At 46.9% G+C, this 19,659-nt stretch overlaps 2 protein-coding genes and 1 long non-coding RNA gene across 4 annotated transcripts in view; 2 read left to right on the forward strand and 1 right to left on the reverse strand.

The window, feature by feature from the left end:
- The first annotated feature begins 1,389 nt into the window (after positions 1-1,389).
- Positions 1,390-7,287, forward strand: CDK5R1 (cyclin dependent kinase 5 regulatory subunit 1). The gene is made up of 2 exons (XM_079949972.1): positions 1,390-1,547; positions 2,575-7,287. Exon 2 carries the CDS (start codon positions 2,721-2,723, stop codon positions 3,630-3,632), a length of 912 nt encoding a protein of 303 aa, XP_079806098.1. The 5' UTR covers positions 1,390-1,547; positions 2,575-2,720; the 3' UTR covers positions 3,633-7,287.
- Positions 7,288-11,444: 4,157 nt separating this feature from the next.
- Positions 11,445-19,659, reverse strand: part of MYO1D (myosin ID) — a 176,849-nt gene continuing 168,634 nt past the window's right edge. Inside the window, exon 22 of one of the 2 annotated variants that reach the window (XM_079949361.1) lies at positions 11,445-14,086. In XM_079949361.1, the coding sequence (XP_079805487.1) occupies positions 13,930-14,086 (157 nt within the window). In that variant the 3' untranslated portion in view covers positions 11,445-13,929. The remainder of the gene's footprint in view (positions 14,087-19,659) is intronic. The other variant, XR_013832410.1, reaches the window with a different exon arrangement.
- On the forward strand, positions 13,722-17,501 carry LOC307201143. Its single transcript, XR_013832582.1, has 3 exons — positions 13,722-13,859; positions 13,925-14,964; positions 15,411-17,501. It is a non-coding gene; the product is annotated as an uncharacterized lncRNA (long non-coding RNA).

Consider the following 19,659-nt stretch of genomic DNA (forward strand, 5'->3'; position numbering starts at 1 on the left):
ACCAGAGCAGCGCACGGAAACACCGCTTACCTTCCCACCGGAGGGAAGCACTTTGATGTGCTTTTGAACTGCTAGGTTGGCAGGAGCAGGGACCGAGCAACAGGAGCTCATCCCGCCGACCCTCTGATCGGCAAGTCCTAGGCTCTGTGGTTTAACCCACAGCGCCACCCGCGTCCCTATAATAATCAATGTAAGGTAAAGGTAAAGGGACCCCTGACCATTAGGTCCAGTCGTGGCCAACTCTGGGGTTGCGGCGCTCATCTCACTTTATTGGCCGAGGGAGCGGGCGTATAGCTTCCGGGTCATGTGGCCGGCATGACTAAGTCGCTTCTGGCAAACCAGAGCAGCGCATGGAAACGCCGTTTACCTTCCTGCCGGAGCGGTACCTATTTATCTACAGTGAGGGGGGGAAAGTATTTGATCCCCTGCTAAATTTGCCCGTTTATCCTCTGACGATGAAATGACCAGTCCATAATTTTAATGGTAGGGTTATTGTCGCTGTGAGAGACAGAATAACAACAGGAAAACCCCCAGAAACCCAGAAGACAAAAGTCATTATAATGCACATCAATCTCTGACTTTTGTCTTCTGCAATAAAATCATAATAGGAAAAAAAAAGAGAGAAAAACAAATTTAAAATACAGGTTAAAATGCCATTTAAAATGCAGAATAATAATAACAGACAACGATAGAAACTAAACACCTGTAGTTTAATGGTGAATTTTGGATATAATGGAGACGTAAAAGATCTGGATTATTATAAAAGATGCAGGAGGAAATGACTAACAATAGGACCCACAAAGGGGAGGAGAGGGAAGTCCACGAGATTCTTTGGCATCTCCTTTCTTATAATGCATGTTGGATATGTGATTGAAAAACCAAATAAATATTTTTTTAAAAAAAGAGAGAGAAGGAAGACAATGGCCACCCAGGAAACCTCTCGTCCGCGGCGCCAGCTCCTGCGCCGCCTTCCCTCTGCACGCGCTCCGAGGCGCTCTCGCCCGGGGCTCCGTCGCCTTCCCGCTGGCGCCCGGCGGAGGGCGCCCCGCTTGGCAGGCGGCGCGGCGGCTGCGGCTGCGGCGGGAGAGGCGGGGAGGCGCGGCCGGGGCGGGGCGGGGGCGCGGCGGAGGCGGAGCCGGGCGGCGAGCGGCGTCTCGGCCGGAGTCGAGCAGGACGCGCCGAGCCAGCCGGGCGCGCAGCAGCCGAGAGCCGGGGCCGGGAGTGGCGGAGGAGCGCCAGGCGGTCCGGACGCCCCGCGCCGCCGCCGCCGCCGCCCTTGCGGGCAGGGAGGGAGGGAGGGAGGGAGGGAAGGGTGGTGGGTGGGTGGTGGGAAGGGGGTGCCCCCCCACCCAGGGGTGCTGCCTGCCCTCGCGCCATCCGCGCGCCCCCGCACGACTGATCCGGCGCGCCTCGGAGCCGGGGGAGGGGGAGGCTGGACGGAGACCCCCCCCCAGAGCCACCTTTCTCCGCCCCCCCCCCCGAGCCAAGCCGGCCCTGCAGGACCTTGGACAGAAGACGCGCCGTCGGCCGAGGGAGCGCGCACTGCGGTGGGTACCACCGGGAAGGGGAAAGGTGGGATGCAGGGCGCCATGGCGAGCATCCCTTCTCCCCCCTCCCTTTGAAGGGGATGCAGCAAAAAACATGGGGGGGGGCGCGGCGGAGGTAGGGAGTCCCGTGTGTGTGTGTGTGTGTGTGTACACGCCAGGATGGGTCGGAGGAAAACATTGGCAGGAGGAAAGGTGTCTTCGGGAAAGATGGGAAGGCAGGGTGAATGGTTTGTTGTTGTCGTTTTAAATTGCATTTGTATAGCACCGTTCCTCTGAAGATGCCAGGGTGGGTCAGGAGAAAATGAGAATAAACCACACACACACACACACACACAAACACACACACATGCATCTGCTCAATGGCACATGCAAGGCACAACCGTTCGGCAGCTGCTTTGCAAAGGGTCAGTATTCGCGATGCAGCAAGTTGCGTGTCTGTAATTATATGAAATGCATGACTGATGCCCGTATAATGTGCTCAGGCAGAGCTTCCCCATGAGTGGGCAAAGTCTGTTTCTTTGTAGAGGCATGTGCACCTCTGACATCATGCTGCTGGCCAAACGGGCTCTGCTCTGGCCCACCGGAGGTGCTGCCGTGTGATCCATCCAACACACCGGCGAGAGGCTTTTGTTTTGTTTTTTTGCTGCAGTGGGATAATATGGCTACCTCTAGGGAACGCACACGGTTTAGCACATGGCTGCGTGTGCAGAGCTTGCGCAGGGGGTCGTGCACAGGCTTCGGGTCTGCTGGAGTAGGGCAGGGTGTCAGGCCATGTCGGTAAAAATAAAAAAAGGGGGGGGGGAGAGAGAGAGACCTAGCAACCAATGTGTATCTGAGGTGGCCTTAAAGATTTGGGAGGGAAGAAAAAGAGAGGGAAGCACTGGAAGCAGAAAATAATGCCAGGAAAGGGAGGGGATGAGAAGGGGCTTCTGAACCCTCAGGGAGAGGGTGGGGAGTGAGATTCTGCGTGTTTGGGAGAAAAAAGGACCTCTGCTCTTGCTTATCTGAACCGTTTTTCCTTTGGCAGGTCTGAACTGAATCTGTAAGGCTGCAGCATAGGGGTGCTTGAAGCAGAGACCGCTGCCCGTGCCCAGCCAGCAACCCCAAAGGTGGCAGGCTGACGCCCAACCCCCCTGTTCCGTTCGCCTCCCTCCCTCCTCTGCTACTTGCGCCATGGGTACCGTCTTGTCCCTTTCCCCCAGTTACCGGAAGGCGACCCTCTTTGAGGATGGCTCGTCCACGGTGGGCCATTACACAGCCGTGCAGAACAGCAAGAACGCCAAAGACAAGAGTCTCAAGCGTCACTCCATCATCTCGGTGCTGCCCTGGAAGCGGATCGTGGCCGTGTCGGCCAAGAAGAAGAACTCCAAGAAGGTCCAGCCCAACAGCAGCTACCAGAACAACGTCACGCACCTCAACAACGAGAACCTGAAGAAGTCCCTCTCGTGTGCCAACCTCTCCACTTTCGCCCAGAACCAGGGTGCCCAGCCACCGGCACCCAACAACCAAATTTCCACCTCCAAGAGCAACCTGTCCTCTGTCAAGAAGACCCCCAACACCAACTCCATCGGTACCCCCAAGAGGGTCATTGTCCAAGCTTCGACCAGCGAGTTGCTTCGGTGCCTGGGCGAGTTCCTCTGCCGGCGATGCTACCGCCTGAAGCACCTATCGCCCACCGACCCGGTCCTGTGGCTTCGGAGCGTTGACCGGTCCCTGCTCCTCCAAGGCTGGCAAGACCAAGGCTTCATCACCCCGGCCAACGTGGTGTTCCTGTACATGCTTTGCCGGGACGTCATCTCTTCCGAAGTGGCCACGGACCATGAACTCCAAGCCGTCTTGCTCACCTGCCTCTATCTCTCCTATTCCTACATGGGCAACGAGATCTCCTACCCTCTCAAGCCCTTCCTGGTGGAGAGCTGCAAGGAGGCCTTTTGGGATCGCTGCCTCTCCATTATTAACCTCATGAGTCCCAAAATGTTGCAGATCAACGCCGACCCGCACTATTTCACTCAGGTCTTTGCCGACCTGAAGAACGAGAGCAGCCAGGAAGAGAAGAACAGGCTGCTCATCGGCCTGGACCGGTGAGCTTTCGGGCTCCCTTGCCGCTGGGATGAGGGGGGAACATTTTTTCCTTCTTTTTATGTTGTTTTTGTTTTCGAAACAAACTGGGTCACAAAAGGTGGGCATGGGCAAGGCTGAGAGAAGACACTTGAGCCTCCGTTCTTCGGCTTGGCTTTTTGGGATCCAAAAAACAGACACATTTCAGAAAGGAGAAGTGGTTACGTCGGGCCTTGCCTGTCTGGTTTTCTGTGGCTTCCTCTCGCCCTTAATGTCAACAAGGAGGGGGCAAGCAGGTGGGGCTTGGAGCCAAGCGCAACGCTGGCAAGACCACGGCGTCCCTTCGCCGCTTGGCTTTTGCCTCAGAGATCCTCAGCCGGGGAGGGGAGATCCATATTGTACTTCTTAATTCCTCGCCGCACGGATTGCAGAGGTGGTGAAACAGCATTTACTGTCCTCCAGACGAAAGCGGGAGCCAACCCAGCGCATGTTGCAGAGCCTGGCGTTCTGGAAAAGGGATCGAAGGGCGGGATCCACCTCCTCTTTTTCTTTCCACCATCTTGCGCACTCGCCTGAGTGAAATGACACCAAAACAGTATTGGCCTCCGGAAAGGGACCCTTATTGCATGGAAACACGTGGCTACACCCTAGCAGAAGTGGGGAAGGAAAAGTCAGGCATATTGCAGGCCCTTTGGGATGTCTCCCCTCTCGCCGCCTTTCCCTGGGGGAGGCAGCCCCTTTGGTTTACATCCGTGCCAAAGGGCAAAGGTGAGATTTGGGGGGTCATTTCCTGTGACAGTACCCAAGGGGAGGAAAATGTCAAGGTAGCCAATATGGAAGGGGTGGCTGAGATTAAAGATGGCCCCAGGGAATGGGTACTCACCTAGTATTAATTTTGCTGGCAAGTTATTTAGGTGGACGTTTGATACATTTTGAGTTTTATTTTTTATTGCACAGTATATAAACTGGCTGCTTCAGATCAGAGTGACTATGATTCTGTTGAGGCCTTCTGAGCAGCTGGAATAATGGTCCCTTTTCAAGATAAACCTTTCAGGAAAATGTAAGGCTGTTGCCAGTCGCTTTGTTGTCCAGATGATTCGGTGCTGAAACCCCGATATTCTTTGTTACAGATTCCTCCCACCCCACCCTGAAATGGAAAATTCCTTGGCATTTATTTATTTATTTAGCCAGCCAACCACCTTAATATTTTATGAGGGGTGGGGGGAGGGAACGTACCAAGCGGGGAAAGAATGATGACTATGTAATAATAAAGAGATCCATAGCAAACACTACAATTTCAGGAAGAGATTGTGACTAAAGAAGCTTGGGAATATAAAACTGAAGCATATACAGAATAGACACACATTTAGTATATTCTGAGATTTATATTGCTTTTTTAGTCTCTAAAAAAAAGCATGCTAGCTCCTAATATTTTTTCAGTATCCCTTCCCCCCACATTTCTGGCACTGAAACATTTGATGTAGTCCTCTAAAAAAAAAATTATTCCGGTGCTTAGGAATTTAATTTATTTTGCTTAGCCCTCTGGTTCTCAAAAAGGAAGAGGTTAAAAAAATCTTTCTGATCAGCAAGCTTCAGGGATGGTAAATGTATATAGAGAAGAGCAGGGGGTGGGGGTGGGGGTGGTTGGGGAGGGGGGGAGTGCAACAACACCGAAATATACACTGAATTTTGCTCAGTTAATGACATGCCGTATTAAATGCCAATAGTCCCGGGTCTAGGATTCTGCTGAAGATGTGAACCTCCTTTACAATGGAGGTCATCTTCTCTGTATTTAAGTTCCCGTGGGACAACAGAGAGGACAAAGACGCTCAAACACTGTCGGGTGTTGAGGTAGCTATTGGACAAAAGGCCAAGTTCAAAGCGTTCTGGGCTCCATCTCTGATCCTGGTGTTATGGATGCTGGCATTCTGGCAGAAGGAAGGCTTGTCTTGTACTTAACGGTTGTTGAATAGGGTAGCTTGCAATTAACTTCAAAGCAGCAGAGCACTATTTAAATTTAAAAAAAAAAATAATGTAAGAGGAACAGGAAAAAAAAGCTGTGAAATTTCAAAAGGAAAAAAAAAGGTCTGAGCTAAGAGGCTTTGAGGTAGACAGGAGCTGAGATTTTGTGAATATGAAACGGCTGCTGGGTTTGCTAAGCAGGTCCTGCCATCGCCTCCGAAAGCTAGGCCGAAATCTGAGCCATTCAAAAGCGAGACACTGACTGTTAAGCGTATGTTTTGGGTTCATAGCGGGAAGGAGAGCCTTAGAGTCGCGAGGGAGAGCTTTGGGTCCTTCGCAGTGAATGGGGAATCGGGGGGTGTACAGATCTCCATTGCATGACCATTTTTGCTGCTCTAAAATGGATGGCACATATTTAATTTCAGTCCCCCCATCATCATCAACTTGGGCGTTCCTTGCTCAGCTTCTTCGCTGGCACCTGGAACACCTTGAAGACTAAATTCTAGCCTGTCTCTGGATAAGTAATTCTCCTAAACAACCCCCCCCCCCCTTCTCCAAATGCTTTCCTTCTTTTCTTTTCAATTATAAAAGGGAAATTATAGTTCTTTAATCAACGTGGTTCTGGAAGGTTGCGGCTGCAGTCCTATGCATGCTTACCTGGGAGAAAGCCCCAGTGAACACAGCAAGGCTTACTCCAAAGTAAGCAAACCATGGGTTGCATTGCAGAGGGAGCTAACAGGCGTATGTGCATCCCTTGGTGCGAAAACCTATCTTGTTCTTTTTGGAGTCTTGGATCTAGTGTATTTATTGGGATTTTTGTAACAGCAAACAAAAGATCAACTGATATACTTGAGTACATAAGAGCAATGAATGGGGTTTTAACGTGCTGCTATACAAAGCGAATACTTTTTAGAACAAAATCTATGCTAATAAATACAAAGGGGTGTGGGTGGGAGGGAAAAAGTTCTTTCTTTTGTTCTTTCACCATTGCTTCCCAGTGACGTTTTTGCATGCCAAAAGCATCTTTTGACAAAAGGCAAAACCTTAGAACAGCTGATTGTAAAAACAAAGAAGCAAAATAAATCGCTGTGCACAAATTTCAAGCACGTCACACCCCGCCTTCCTCCCCACCGCTGTCAAATCAGGCCCTCCTACCCTTAGGTCATTCAAATCGATCTATTTTCATCTTGAGACTTCTAGACCTTTTCTAATCTTAACTGTACACAGTTCTTAAGAGTTCAGCTGTGTTCTAAACCGTTGTTACTTCTTCTTTCTTTTTCAAAAGGAAAAAAAAAACTGAAAGAAAAAAATGTGCCATTTTTTTCACTTGAAATTCTGCATACCTGTACATTTTATGTGTGGGGTGGGTTGGGGAGGGGAGAAGAGGAGAAAAAAAAAAACAGAAAACCTGCTAAATTCTACATGTATGTGTATGTTAAGGTTTTTGGGGTTTTGTTTTTTTTAGTGTGCAATCTCTTCTGTAGATATTTGTTGACCAAAATTGGTATTATTATGATTATTGCTTATTATTACTTAAATTAATTTATAAATTGTCCTTTTTGTATGTATGTGTATTATAGTGAGTTTGTAAGTATGTGAGGTTTATAAATATGACAAGACTGTCACAGAGCTGTGTGTGCCTGTAACTTAACGCCCCCCCTTATTTTTATTTATTTTTGTACTGTGCTGATTAAAAATAAAATGCACTGACCATCCATTACATGATGGTTTTCAGAGCTTTATTTTATATATATATATATTAAAAAACATATGCTGTTCTATGATGGCAGGAGGCGATGATAGACAATGAAGACAATTGTAAATAACAGAGCCATCAGAATTTAATTGGATTTGCCTTGTTGAGAGCGGTTTAACGCAAGAGGCTCTTAAATCAAGGTTAAGTCAGTATGGTTCACGGGTTCTCTCCTGGTTGCCACGGAGGCAATATCCTGCAGAAAATGAGTAGGCAGAACGAAGTTCGCTGGACGACAACATCATGACAGATGGTTGCTAGGATTTTTACAAAAGATGCTGGCATAGGTAGACTTTGATCTGATTCACCAATAGTACACACTTAGAATCACTTCAGACTACAAACCTGTGTCCCCTTACCTGGTAGTAAAGGTAAAGGGATCCCTGACCATTAGGTCCAGTCGTGACCGACTCTGGGGTTGCGGCGCTCATCTCGCTTTACTGGCTGAGGGAGCCGGCGTACATCTTCCGGGTCATGTGGCCAGCATGACTAAGCCACTTCTGGCGAACCAGAGCAGCGCACAGAAACGCTGTTTACCTTCCCGCTGGAACGGTACCTATTTATCTACTTGCACTTTGACGTGCTTTTGAACTGCTAGGTGGGCAGGAGCAGGGACTGAGCAACGGGAGCTCACTCCATCGCGGGGATTCGAACCGCCAACCTTCTGATCGGCAAGCCCTAGGCTCTGTGGTTTAACCCACAGCGCCACCTGTGTCAGCCCCATTAAATCTAGTGGGACTTGTTTCTGTAAGCAGACCTGCATAGGATCTGCACTGTAAAACACAGACTTGTTCTCCCAACTCCCATTATCCCCAGCCAAGTTTTTTCAGGGTTGATGGGAGTTGTAGTCCACCTGGAAGGCTTCACTATGAAGAAACCTCAAATATGCCCTTGTGTGCTTTTCATATTCAGAACACCCATCAGCGGACCCTCGGGATTCCATTTTTAAAAAAGGAAAGTAGATCATGTACGGCTGAAGTCACCCCTCCATATTGTAGTTTTGAGGGGCAACGTTGTCTTGGAGGGATGGGGAGACAGAAGAGGAAAACAGGTTGGAAAACAGGGAGGGCAATTCCTTCTTTGGAGCTAGTCTCTCACTGGGAAGAGAAAGAAAACCAAGCTTTGTGAATGGCATTCCTGGTATCACATGGTGCATGAGTCACAAGGAGATTCAGAAGAGGAAGTGAGTCTGGTTCATTTGCTAGAGTCCAGCTAATGAGATTTTTAAAATTATTTTTAAGGTTCAGAACTAAACAATAATGCAAAGTTCTTAAGCACATTTGGCCTCAGAGGGTGCTTTCCTTCTTCATGAGCTCACAAGCACTAGCTAATCCATTTTCAACATCCTTCACAGGCTCCCTTTTTGGACTGGGGTTAATTCTTCCTTAAGGTGACAGTGAAAGCTAGTTTTAAAAAAAAGGTAATCAAGAAACTGGAAGTAAGTTAACATTGAGGCTGCTACTGGCATTCCCTCTGTGTTTGAAGGAAGCCTTTTATCCAAAATAGAGACGTTTGCATCATGTTCACCCTTTTACAATAAAGGTATCATGAAATGTGGGGTGTATTCCAACCAAAATAACTTGCCGTGATTTCAGCATGAGTTGTAAACTTTAAAAGCCCCATTGAGTCTGCAGCCTAAATATCTTCCATTGAGATCAACTGGATTTAAAATTGCTCACATTTCGCTGGATCCTATCCATTATTTCTTAACCCTTGGGTTTTTTAAAACAACAACCACCATTTATTGGTTTATAAAAAAATATACAAGAACCATTAAACACTTAGCAGCAACAAATGGTGTTTGTTCTATTCATTGTCAGGCTTTGGGGAAGCGGCTTCCTTTGGCCGTGGATAAGCAGAACAAAGCAAAAATAGTCTCTTAGCATTTAAAGAGATTTTAATGATCACAGCGAAAGAACAAAGAGTCCATTATCGGAGTAAAGGTGCTCCCAGTTAAGGTTTACACCCACTTCCCTTCCAGGTCACCCTCGTCACTTCCTCGTCTTGCAACCTGATCTTGCAACCACTTTGCTTTCTGTGCTGCCACATCTGCTCGCCATGACCTTGGGCTGGGCGGATGTTGGCTTTCCAGTGAGAGTGTGTCCGTTGGCTCTCTCTCGTCCAGTTCTTCATCTCCTAGCTGTTCACCACCCAGTTCTTCCCAACTTTTGTCTTCTTGAACTATTTCCCTTTGCAAACCACTGTTCCAAATCTATACTGTCCTCCTGCTCCTGGGAAGACTCAGGATCCAGAATTGGGAGCATGGGGAGGGGGAGGCTCCCGCCGTTCCTCATATGTACAGTCCACTTCAACATGGTCACTAACCTCCATTGACTTACACATCCATTGACTTACACTTACACATTACACATAAGCCTTACACATTCAATGCCTTCCTTACCATAACCTCTCCACCGAGAAGATTGAGCAGTTGGTCTAACAAGGTCTTGATTTGGTGTCATTAACATAGTTAAAGGGGTCCGCGTTTCTTGGAAGGTGTCTCTTTATGTTATGCCTTTAATCACTCTCCTGTGTCTGGCTAGATGTTCAGACATTGCTGTATCCCAGATATTATTTTCCAACATCTTCAGGGGCATTTCAGTCTGGGTTTCCCTTGTTTACTGTACTGAGTGTTAATTATTGCGCCCATCTACAATCCCTGTGGGACGTGGGTGGCACTGTGGTCTAAACCACCGAGCCTCTTGGGCTTGCCGATCGGAAAGGCGGCAGTTCGAATCCCCGCAACGGGGTGAGCTCCCATTGCTCAGTCCCAGCTCCTGCCAACCTAGCAGTTCGAAAGCACGTCAAAGTGCAAGTAGATACTGGCGGGAAGGTAAAAGGCGTTTCCGTGCGCTGCTCTGGTTTCGCCAGAAGCGGCTTAGTCCTGCTGGCCACATGACCCGGAAAAACTGTCTGCGGACAAACGTCGGCTCCCTCGGCCAGTAAAGGAAGATGAGCACCGCAACCCCAGAGCCGTTTGCGACTGGACTTACCTTTACAATCCCTGTCTCAAACCAAATGGTTAAGAAGAAAATGCCAATTCATCTATATCAGGGACGTCCAACTCCCAAGAGACTGCGATCTACTCAAAGAATAAAAAACTGGCAGTGATTTGGGGGGCTCAGGTCAAAGTTGTTGAGCTTTTTGCACTTCCCCTTGGTTGAATTTCATTGCATGTCCTTTTAACAGTTTTCCAAATCCCAATTCTTATGAAATTTAACTTAAACATTAACATCCTTAAATCTTCACCTTATGGAATTAAACATATTAATTCATCACTTAACATAAATAAAACCCTAAGCCAATTAAGTATCTGCAAGCTATTTTCAATTAATTTAACTTAACAAATTTAACTAGATAATCATTAAATTTATTCCACTCTTCCTGATACTCCTCCTCCTTCTGGTCGCGGACTCTTCCGGTTAGGTCGGCTAGCTCCGAAAAATCCATCATCTTCATCTGCCATTCTTCTTTTGTTGGTAATTCTTGGGAAGGGAGGGACGTTTTGGAGAGGGAAGTGAAGAAGTGGAGGGTGGGGTGAAGGGGGCAGAGCTGGATGCTCTTATGCCACCGCTAACGAAAAGGAGCCCGTGGTTGACAGCAATCAAACAGAACCTCCCAGGGATCGACTACTCAATCCCGATCGACCAGTTGGACAACCCTGATCTATATGGGATAACACCTAGCATAGTTGGCAAGAAAGATAGAAGCAAATCTCCAAAGGTCCATGGGACCTTGCTATGTACCGTATTTTTTTCGTGTATAACATGCCCCCGTGTATAAGACGCCCCCAATTTTTGGGGACTTAAAAATAAGAAAATGGGTGAGGGGGTTGCCTAGAGTTGTTCAGCTTTTGGAGGGGGAGATTGCCTATAATTGTGGAGCTTTTTTTTGAGGGGGATTGCCCAAAATTGCTCACCAATTCCACAATCGTCAGCCTGCTTGTTGCCTTCTTTGTTTCAAAACTCCTTGTTCTTGATCCCTTGAGTCATGCGCACTTTAACAATTTCCCAAATACTGCCCTATATCCCTCTCCCCCCATACCCATTACTTCCCTTCACCCATGTGCAATCTTCTCTACATAATATTATTTCTTTGTGCTTCCCAAATACAAAGAGAGAGCATTATTGGGTATAAATGATACTTCTTTTATTTATTGCAATGAATGATGTAAACAAAAATACATTTCAATTATAACAAGGGTGCTTGCCCACATTTCTATATAAACTACATTTAAAAATGTTCATTCCATTATTCCCTCAGGCTTAAAAATCAAACATACAATTAAGGAATAGTTAATTTATAGATAAAACCGAGAAAATCTCTCTTTTCTCTCACTCACGCACATACACACAACAGAAAAGGCACAAATACTGTATATTCATTTAAATCAAGACAAATACTTCATAGCACGAGACATAGCCAGTCTTACAGATTTGGAGAGACTTCCTTATCACACGATTTGTTTATTTATTTTGCATTTCTTAAATTTCTAAACCACCCTTCATCCGAGGATCGGAGGGCCGGTTTCTGTCATCATTCAAATGCAGCAATTATGCCGGGACACCGTATGAAAGTGCTAATTAAAAAGTTTCCATGGCTAATTTGGCTGCTATGAAAGTGAGAGCTGGAAGGCTTTTGAGTAATTAACAGAGAAGGAGAAGAAGACACTGGGGTGGGGATAGGTCCGTTTCGCTACTGGCAACAGGGAAGAGTGCAAACTTTTGGTCGGGTTTACAAGATGGGCCAGGACCAACCTGAACGCCGTTCAGCATAGATGTGCCTGACATTCATTGCAACGAACGCAGGGATGGCTAATGGACTTCATACATGCCATAAGCGGATAAAGACTTCATACGGTATTGACCACCCCAGCCTGTGGGCATCTCTACCGAAAAGTACTTTAAAATGTTAAAAGGGTGAGATCTTGCCACGTCCAGGCTAGCCATAGAACAAGCAAGGAAAGGGACCTAAATGGTGGTCCCCTTCTCTGGAAAGCTGGACCACAAAGATGGGGAAACAGCACAGCCAGAATGGCTGGGAACTGTGTAATAAGGACTTTGTCCATCAATCTGATGGTGGTGGGGACTTGCTCCCCAGGAACAAGCCAGTTTGCTCCACCAACCATTAATCTTGGAAGGACATTCCCTTGCTTTAAGAAAACCTGATTCAGCCGAAGTCATTCAATGTTCCTACCTGGGTTGTGAGCAATCGCAAAGTCAATGAATCCTGACCTGACCCGCAGTGTCAGGCTTGGTCCCTCCACACCCCATTTACTTCATTTTACTTATTTGGTATTTTGTTTATTTGGTGTGGGCCTTTGTCAGGTGCTCCAGAACGGTGCATCTTGGCCCATGTTTCGAGATGCTGGAAGCGCTCAGGGTCAAGCAAAACACAGCTACTTTGGCACGAGAAGAAAATAAAGCTCGTCGACGAGGCTGTGCCCGCTACCCAGCGGAAAGCCGGAGAGACAGACAAAAGGCAACTAACTATGAGGCTACACTGGCCAGAATGACGCCAGCCGCTTGGATAAAGCACACTGTGAGCTGGCCTGAGCGATCGGCTCCAGCGCTTGCACTAACAGCAGCGTTGCGAAGGCAAATCTGTGCCAAGTCATGCACAAAGGGGAGCCCCCCTCTCTGAAGATAACATCTGTCTGTTGGTGTCCGGGTGCAACCACCTAGAGCCCATCTGGGACTCCAGTGCAACACAAGCACTGCAGCGAAGCAGTTAATGCCAAAAGAGGACACCCTTTTCCAGGGCGCAATGGCTAATGCCACCTAGATCAGGCTTCCTCAACCTCGGCCCTCCAGATGTTTTCGGCCTTCAGCTCCCATGATCCCTAGCTAGCAGGACCAGTGGTCAGGGATGATGGGAATTGTAGTCTCAAAGCATCTGGAGGGCCGAGGTTGAGGAAGCCAGGGCAAGGGCAGCCCACGTGCTGCCGTCCAATGTTGTCGAGACTCCAATCAGTAGGGCCAATGTGCAGGGATGATGGGAGCTAGGAGGCCATAACATCTGGAGGGCTCTAAGTGGGCGACCCCTGGCCTGGGGAGGGGGCGGTTTCTCTCAGGCACGACCTTTTTGGAACAAAAGGGGCTGGGGAAACTCTGTGGAAGCTGCTGCCAGCCCCTTGCCCCTGTGCTACAGAAAGCCCACCTCTTTTTAAGTACAGATCACTTTTAAAATTAAGGCCTGCATGAAATCCAAAGGGATTTCCCCCCCTCTCCTATTCCCTCCCATACCATCTTAGCTATGGGGGGGGGGGGAGGAATAGGAGGAGGAGAGCGGAGGGATATATATATATATATATATATATATATATATATATATATATATCCATTCATAAAAGGCACTTTGCTAAAACATGGCATGGGAGCCAGTTCTAAATTTATAGCCAGCACAATGGAGGGGCTATTTTAAGCTCCTGCTCAGTGTAGCTTTAGAGATGTCTAGATGTGTGTCACAGACAAACATCTTTACAACCCTCCTCCTCCTCCCCCCACCATGCAAGATTCAAGGCACAAGAGGAAAGGAAGGCTGCTTAGAGGGGGAGTCTCTCTCTCTCTCTCTCCCTCCCCCCCCAGCCCTCCCCTAGCAGAAGCAATGCTAATTTCCAGGCACACACAGGACGAAGCCTGACCGATCCTTGGTGAAGTTTGGCTCTGATTGGTTTATTCTGGTTTCCACGGAGACGGTGCATTTCCGACCATGCATGCTGCACTGGACCGGATTGGCGACACTGACTTGCAGGCGACGTTTCTCACTGCAGGGCGAGAGAGAGAGGGGGGGGGAAACACATTAAAGAAAGAGACTTTAAAGCGTGTGAAGGGGAGAAGAAAGGCAACCTTGAACCTGTAAGATCAGCTCCACCACCTCCTAACAGCTCGGGAGGCCGTGATTAACGGCCAAGATTAGAACGGATCATGCAAATGAAGAAAAAGAACCACCGGCTCCTTCAGCCACGGTTCTGGAAAGGCCATAAGGGAGGGTAACTTGTGCATTCTTTGGGATGGGGCCAAAGGTGCGTAGATAGAGCTACTCATCCAGGCTTAGGTATAGAGAGTCCCCTCTGCGCAACTGATGGAGTTCCCTCCATCACAAACCCATTTCTGATATTAGTACTATTTCCATATTTCGAAGCTTTTGAAACAAATGGTTTTTAATTTCAAGGAATGAAGCACATCAAAGCTTTATACCCAAGAGGCACAGGTAGGCAAACTAAGGCCTGGGGGCTAGATCCAGTCCAATCGCCTTCTAAATCTGGCCCACGGACGGTCCAGGAATCCGTGTGTTTTTACATGAGTAGAATGTGTCTTTTTATTTAAAATGAATCTTTGGGTTATTTGTGGGGCCTGCCTGGTGTTTTTACATGAGTAGAATGTGTGCTTTTATTTAAAATGCATCTCTGGGTTATTTGTGGGGCATAGGAATTTGTTCATTTCCCCCCCAAAAATATAGTCCTGCCCCCCACAAGGTCTGACGGACAGTGGACCGGACCCCTGCTGAAAAAGTTTGCTGACTCCTGCAGAGCAACACGAAGACTGCAGTCGTTTTTGCAAACCGCTTTCTAATACAGTTGTTCCAGCGGAATGAGTTCCATAGACTACTTTGCTGTATTTTAAAAAATCATTCCTGATGGAGGTAAGAAGAGGGCCAACTCCTTTGCTCATGTAATGTGGGTGAGACTTGGGTCCTTCCTTCACTGGCTTGCTCTCTCCTAACACTCCAACTTAAAAGCCCCACATAAGAAATTCAACCCCAGAGTGGAAAATTAGATCCCATAAAACAGCTCTGTTAAAAAACAAAACAAAACAAAACAAAAACACGACCCTTGGATTGAATGTCAGGCTTAAATAAAGAGAGTTCACAGTGTTTTTGACAATGCTGTCTAGAGGAAAGAATTTCCAGAAACTTAATGCAAAGAGAAACAGAATATTTAATTTTAAGTTGTTATTCAGCCTTTAAAAAAAATGTAATTTCCATTGCGGGGGTGCAGGACATTCAGCAACTTGCGTAATTTGCATGTTGGGTTTTAAGAATCTTCCCCGCTTCATGAGTGTAATAATGCAGTTTTATTTCCCTTACAGGAAAGACAGCTAACAATAATTTTAAATGCAGGAGCTGAATGTGCAGCTGGCAAGATTAACATGCCCAAATGCTGAAATCTGTTTGTGTTTTTTTAAAAAAGGTCCTGCATCACTTACTGAAAAATGGGAACAGAATCCCCAAAACACTTCCAATTTTCTTTTTCTTTGAGAAACCTAAACTATTGCACCAATTCATTGTTTTCTGCCAACGCTTTCCATCAGAAAAATAATTTCCCCCCCTTTTAGGGAAAGGATCAAGGAGTGCTTAGATTACACTTCAATGCACACCTTCCATGGGACTAAGCCCCGCATGTGACTGTCTGCTGAATAAACATGCTCAGGGCTGTGCCACTAATGTTAAAAATTAGTCTGCTTTTTTAAAAGAAAAGAAATGAAAAGAAAAGAAAAGGGAGAAGACTAACAAACAAGAAAGACAGTGCCCAACACTGATCACTGTCACGTCAGGGTGCCATTGGGACAGGAGGCCAAATCTTCCAGGTATTTAATACTTCTTGACTTAATGCCACAGTGAGTTGCATTGAAAATCCCTGATTAATTTGCTATTTTTGCAGTGCCTTAGCAGACCCAGATGAACGCATGGTAAAGCCACAGCAGATCACAGGTGGATGCATTTACAAAGTGAATCACCAGTGTGTGTGTGTGTGTGTGTGTGTAAGAGAGAACAATGCTCTATACCAGGCTTCCTCAAACTCGGCCGTCCAGATGTTTTTGGCCTACAACTCCCATGATCCCTAGCTAGCAGGACCAGTGGTCAGGGATGATGGGAACTGTAGTCTCAAAACATCTGGAGGGCCAAGTTTGAGAAAGCCTGCTCTATGCTCTCAAGTTCATCTGGTTCATTTGGTTGAGCAAGAATGTAGCTGTTGGATATTGCTTTTACAAAGGGCACTGGCAACAACTTCTGCTTCTTGTTATATCACCAGAGGTTCCATAGTCAACATCATTCCCTCTCACTCATAGTTAATGCTCCTCTCCCATCGCCTGATCACATTCGACTAATTGACTCTTGAGATTTGTGGTATGGTGGGAGTATAGGTAAAGCTAAAGGAGCCCTGGACGGTTAAGTCCAGTCCAAGGCGACTATGGGGCTGCGGCACTCATCTTGTTTTCAGGCTGAAGGAGCCAGCATTTGTCCACAGACAGCTTTCTGGGTCATGTGGCCAGCAGGAATAAACTGCTTCTGGTGCAACAAGACACCATGACGGAAACCAGAGTGCATAGAAACGCCATTTACCTTCCCGCTGCAGATAGATACTTATTTATCTACTTGCACTCATGTGCTTTCAAACCGCTAGGTTGGCAGGAGCTGCAACAGAGCAACGGGAGCTCACCTCGTCATGCAGATTCGAACCGCCAACCTTCTGATCAGCAAGCCCAAGAAGGCAGGTGGGGATGAGTCTATCAAAAGGTGGTTTCCATCACTTTTGGATACTGTTATAGCAAGCTAGGGCACTGGTCTTCCAACACAGCTAAGTTGCACAAAGGTGTGTGTTGGTGTAGCATCCGTTTCATGCAGTTTGACTACCATAGGAAAGAACTTTCCATATCAGCTTAAAACACAACACTTTCCCAGGGGCAGTTCACAATGTTATTTGTTTTTACTCTGACATGTAGAGGACATGTCTGAATTCGATAATTCTGTCAAGGCTGGGGGGAGAGGGGAGATGACATGAAGTTGGGTTGGCCGCAGAATTCAGCATCATGAGCACCCCTGTTCTCGTTAGCATCCCACCACTCAATTTCTGTTCCTCATGCCTGCAAAGTTAGATGTGAAAGCAGGTCGGCAATACTTTTTCAAAGCTTCAGAGCCAGAGGTGGTAAGAAGCTGTCTAAATAAGGGGACTAGGGTGGCGCTGTGGTCTAAACCACTGAGCCTAGGACTTGCCGATCAGAAGGTCGGCGGTTCGAATCCCCACGACGGGGTGAGCTCCCGTTGCTCGGTCCCTGCTCCTGCCAACCTAGCAGTTCGAAAACACGTCAAAGTGCAAGTAGATAAATAGGTACCACTCTGGCGGGAAGGTAAACGGCATTTCCATGCGCTGCTCTGGTTCGCCAGAAGCGTCTTAGTCATGCTGGCCACATGACCCGGAAGCCCTCTGCGGACAAATGCTGGCTCCCTCGGCCTATAGAGCGAGATGAGCGCCGCAACCCCAGAGTTGTCCGCGATTGGACCTAATGGTCAGGGGTACCTTTACCTTTTAGCAGTTTCACTGCTGTGCGTGAACTTCCCCATCTCAAGGATAGGCACTTAAAATAAAACAACAAAAGCAGAAATATGCAAAATAAGCAAACATAAACACATTCAGAATCTTGGCTGCCAGTACAAAACTGTGCACGCACATGCAGAATACACTTGCCTATCGGAACAAGAAGCAGAAATAGCACAGAGCCAGTTTCATCAAAACTTCACAGGAAGTCATTTGCAGACAGCCTCATGCCCACAGACCAGTTCAGTAACCTCTGCTCTTGAAAGGCTGCAGAAATGATTCATCCAATGTGTGCAGCAGAAGCTGTTTTTCTTTCCCCCTTTTAATAAAAACAAACAGCGAGGGTCTAACCATGAAAAACAAGCAGTATTTACTTTTCTGGTTTGTGCCACAGGTCTCTCTCACTACACATTTTAATGCCAACTGGGGCCATGTATGTGTCTGGGGTCACAGTCCACACGTCGAAAGCATGACTGGGAAGGCAGTGACTGTAGCAGCAATGTCCCTAACAACAGAGGGCTTTTGAAAGCTGGCTTTTAAAATGCTGCTTCAGACTCCAAACCGTAACTAAGAGCTCGGTGCTTCAGGGACAGTCCCAAACAGAAAAGGCAAGTCCAGATTCAAAAGGCCGGCTCACAAATAATGGGAGACAAATCCAGGAAATCCGAAATCCCAAGGGGGCAGAAAAGGCTATTTATGTGGATGCTACTAGCCCAGAGATGGAAAGAAGATAAAGTCCTTATCGGAGAAGAATGATAGATCAAGTTGATGGACTATGCCGAAATGGCAAAAATGACCGGAAGAATCAGAAATCAGGAAGACCAAATTTTTAATAAGGAATAGGGAAAATTTATAATTTATCTTAAAAACCACTGTAAACAGTTAAAACTGTTAGTAGGACTGGAGTAGCACTTGTAGTTTAATGGTGAATTTTGGACATAATGGAGATGAGAAAGATTTGGATTATCATAAAAGATGCAGAAGGAAATGATAGGATCCACAAAGGGGAGGAGGGGGAAGTCCAGAAGATTCCTTGGAATCTTGTTTTTATGTTATATATTGGATATGTGATCATAAAACTCAGATTTGAAAACCAAATAAACAAATAATAATAAAAAAGGATTCTCTATGGGTTGTTAGTGTTTCCCAACCTTGTGCCTCCAGCTGTTTTTGGACTACAATTCCCATCATCCCTTGCCACTGGTCTTGCTAGCCAGGGATGATGGGAGTTGTAGTTCAAAAACAGCTGGAGGCACAAGGTTGGGAAACACTGGTAAGATAAGAGTCATACTATTATGCTACCAACACTTTTCTTACATGATTATGTGCTCTGCATTTTTCAGCAGACATCTTTAGGTGTACATGTTGCACAATGCACCTGACCTTTGTTGCTGCTCACCATTAGCAAGGAGCAGGGTGGATAACTCAAAGTGTCTTGAATGCCTGCGTGCACCAGAGAAGAAAGGGAATGTACCTGTCTGTTCTGGTGTTGTTCCCCAAGCCAGCACTTGCCTGCCACCGGTCAACCTACCGTATTTTTCGCTCTATAACACGCACCCAACCATAACACGCACATAGTTTTTAGAGGAGGAAAATCCGTAGGCATGCCACCCGTAGGCATTCCCTCCATAACACGCACAGACATTTCCCCTTACTTTTTAGGAGGAAAAAAGTGAGTGTTATGGTGCAAAAAATACGGTAATTCTCTCATGTCCAAGCCCAAGACTTAGACAACCTTACCAGACTGCTGCACATATTTCAGGTGTCATAGCACCTACCCAAACAAGCGCAACTTGTTGAACCCATCTCCTGTGAGCACCTCCCCTGGCGTTCATGAGAGCTGAACACAGAGGAACTTATTTCCAGGGGAGTATGCCCCATATTTGTTTAATCTACCCCCCCCACCCTTCAATGTAAAAACATTTCACAAAAACTATTGCGCAACTCTGCTTAACATTTCTTTCAAAGGGCGAAACTCCCTCCCTAGCAAATTGCCTTATGATTTATACAATAGAAGGTAA

The sequence above is a fragment of the Podarcis cretensis genome, assembly GCF_951804945.1.
Source record: "Podarcis cretensis genome assembly, chromosome: 13".
Classification (NCBI taxonomy): domain Eukaryota; kingdom Metazoa; phylum Chordata; class Lepidosauria; order Squamata; family Lacertidae; genus Podarcis; species Podarcis cretensis.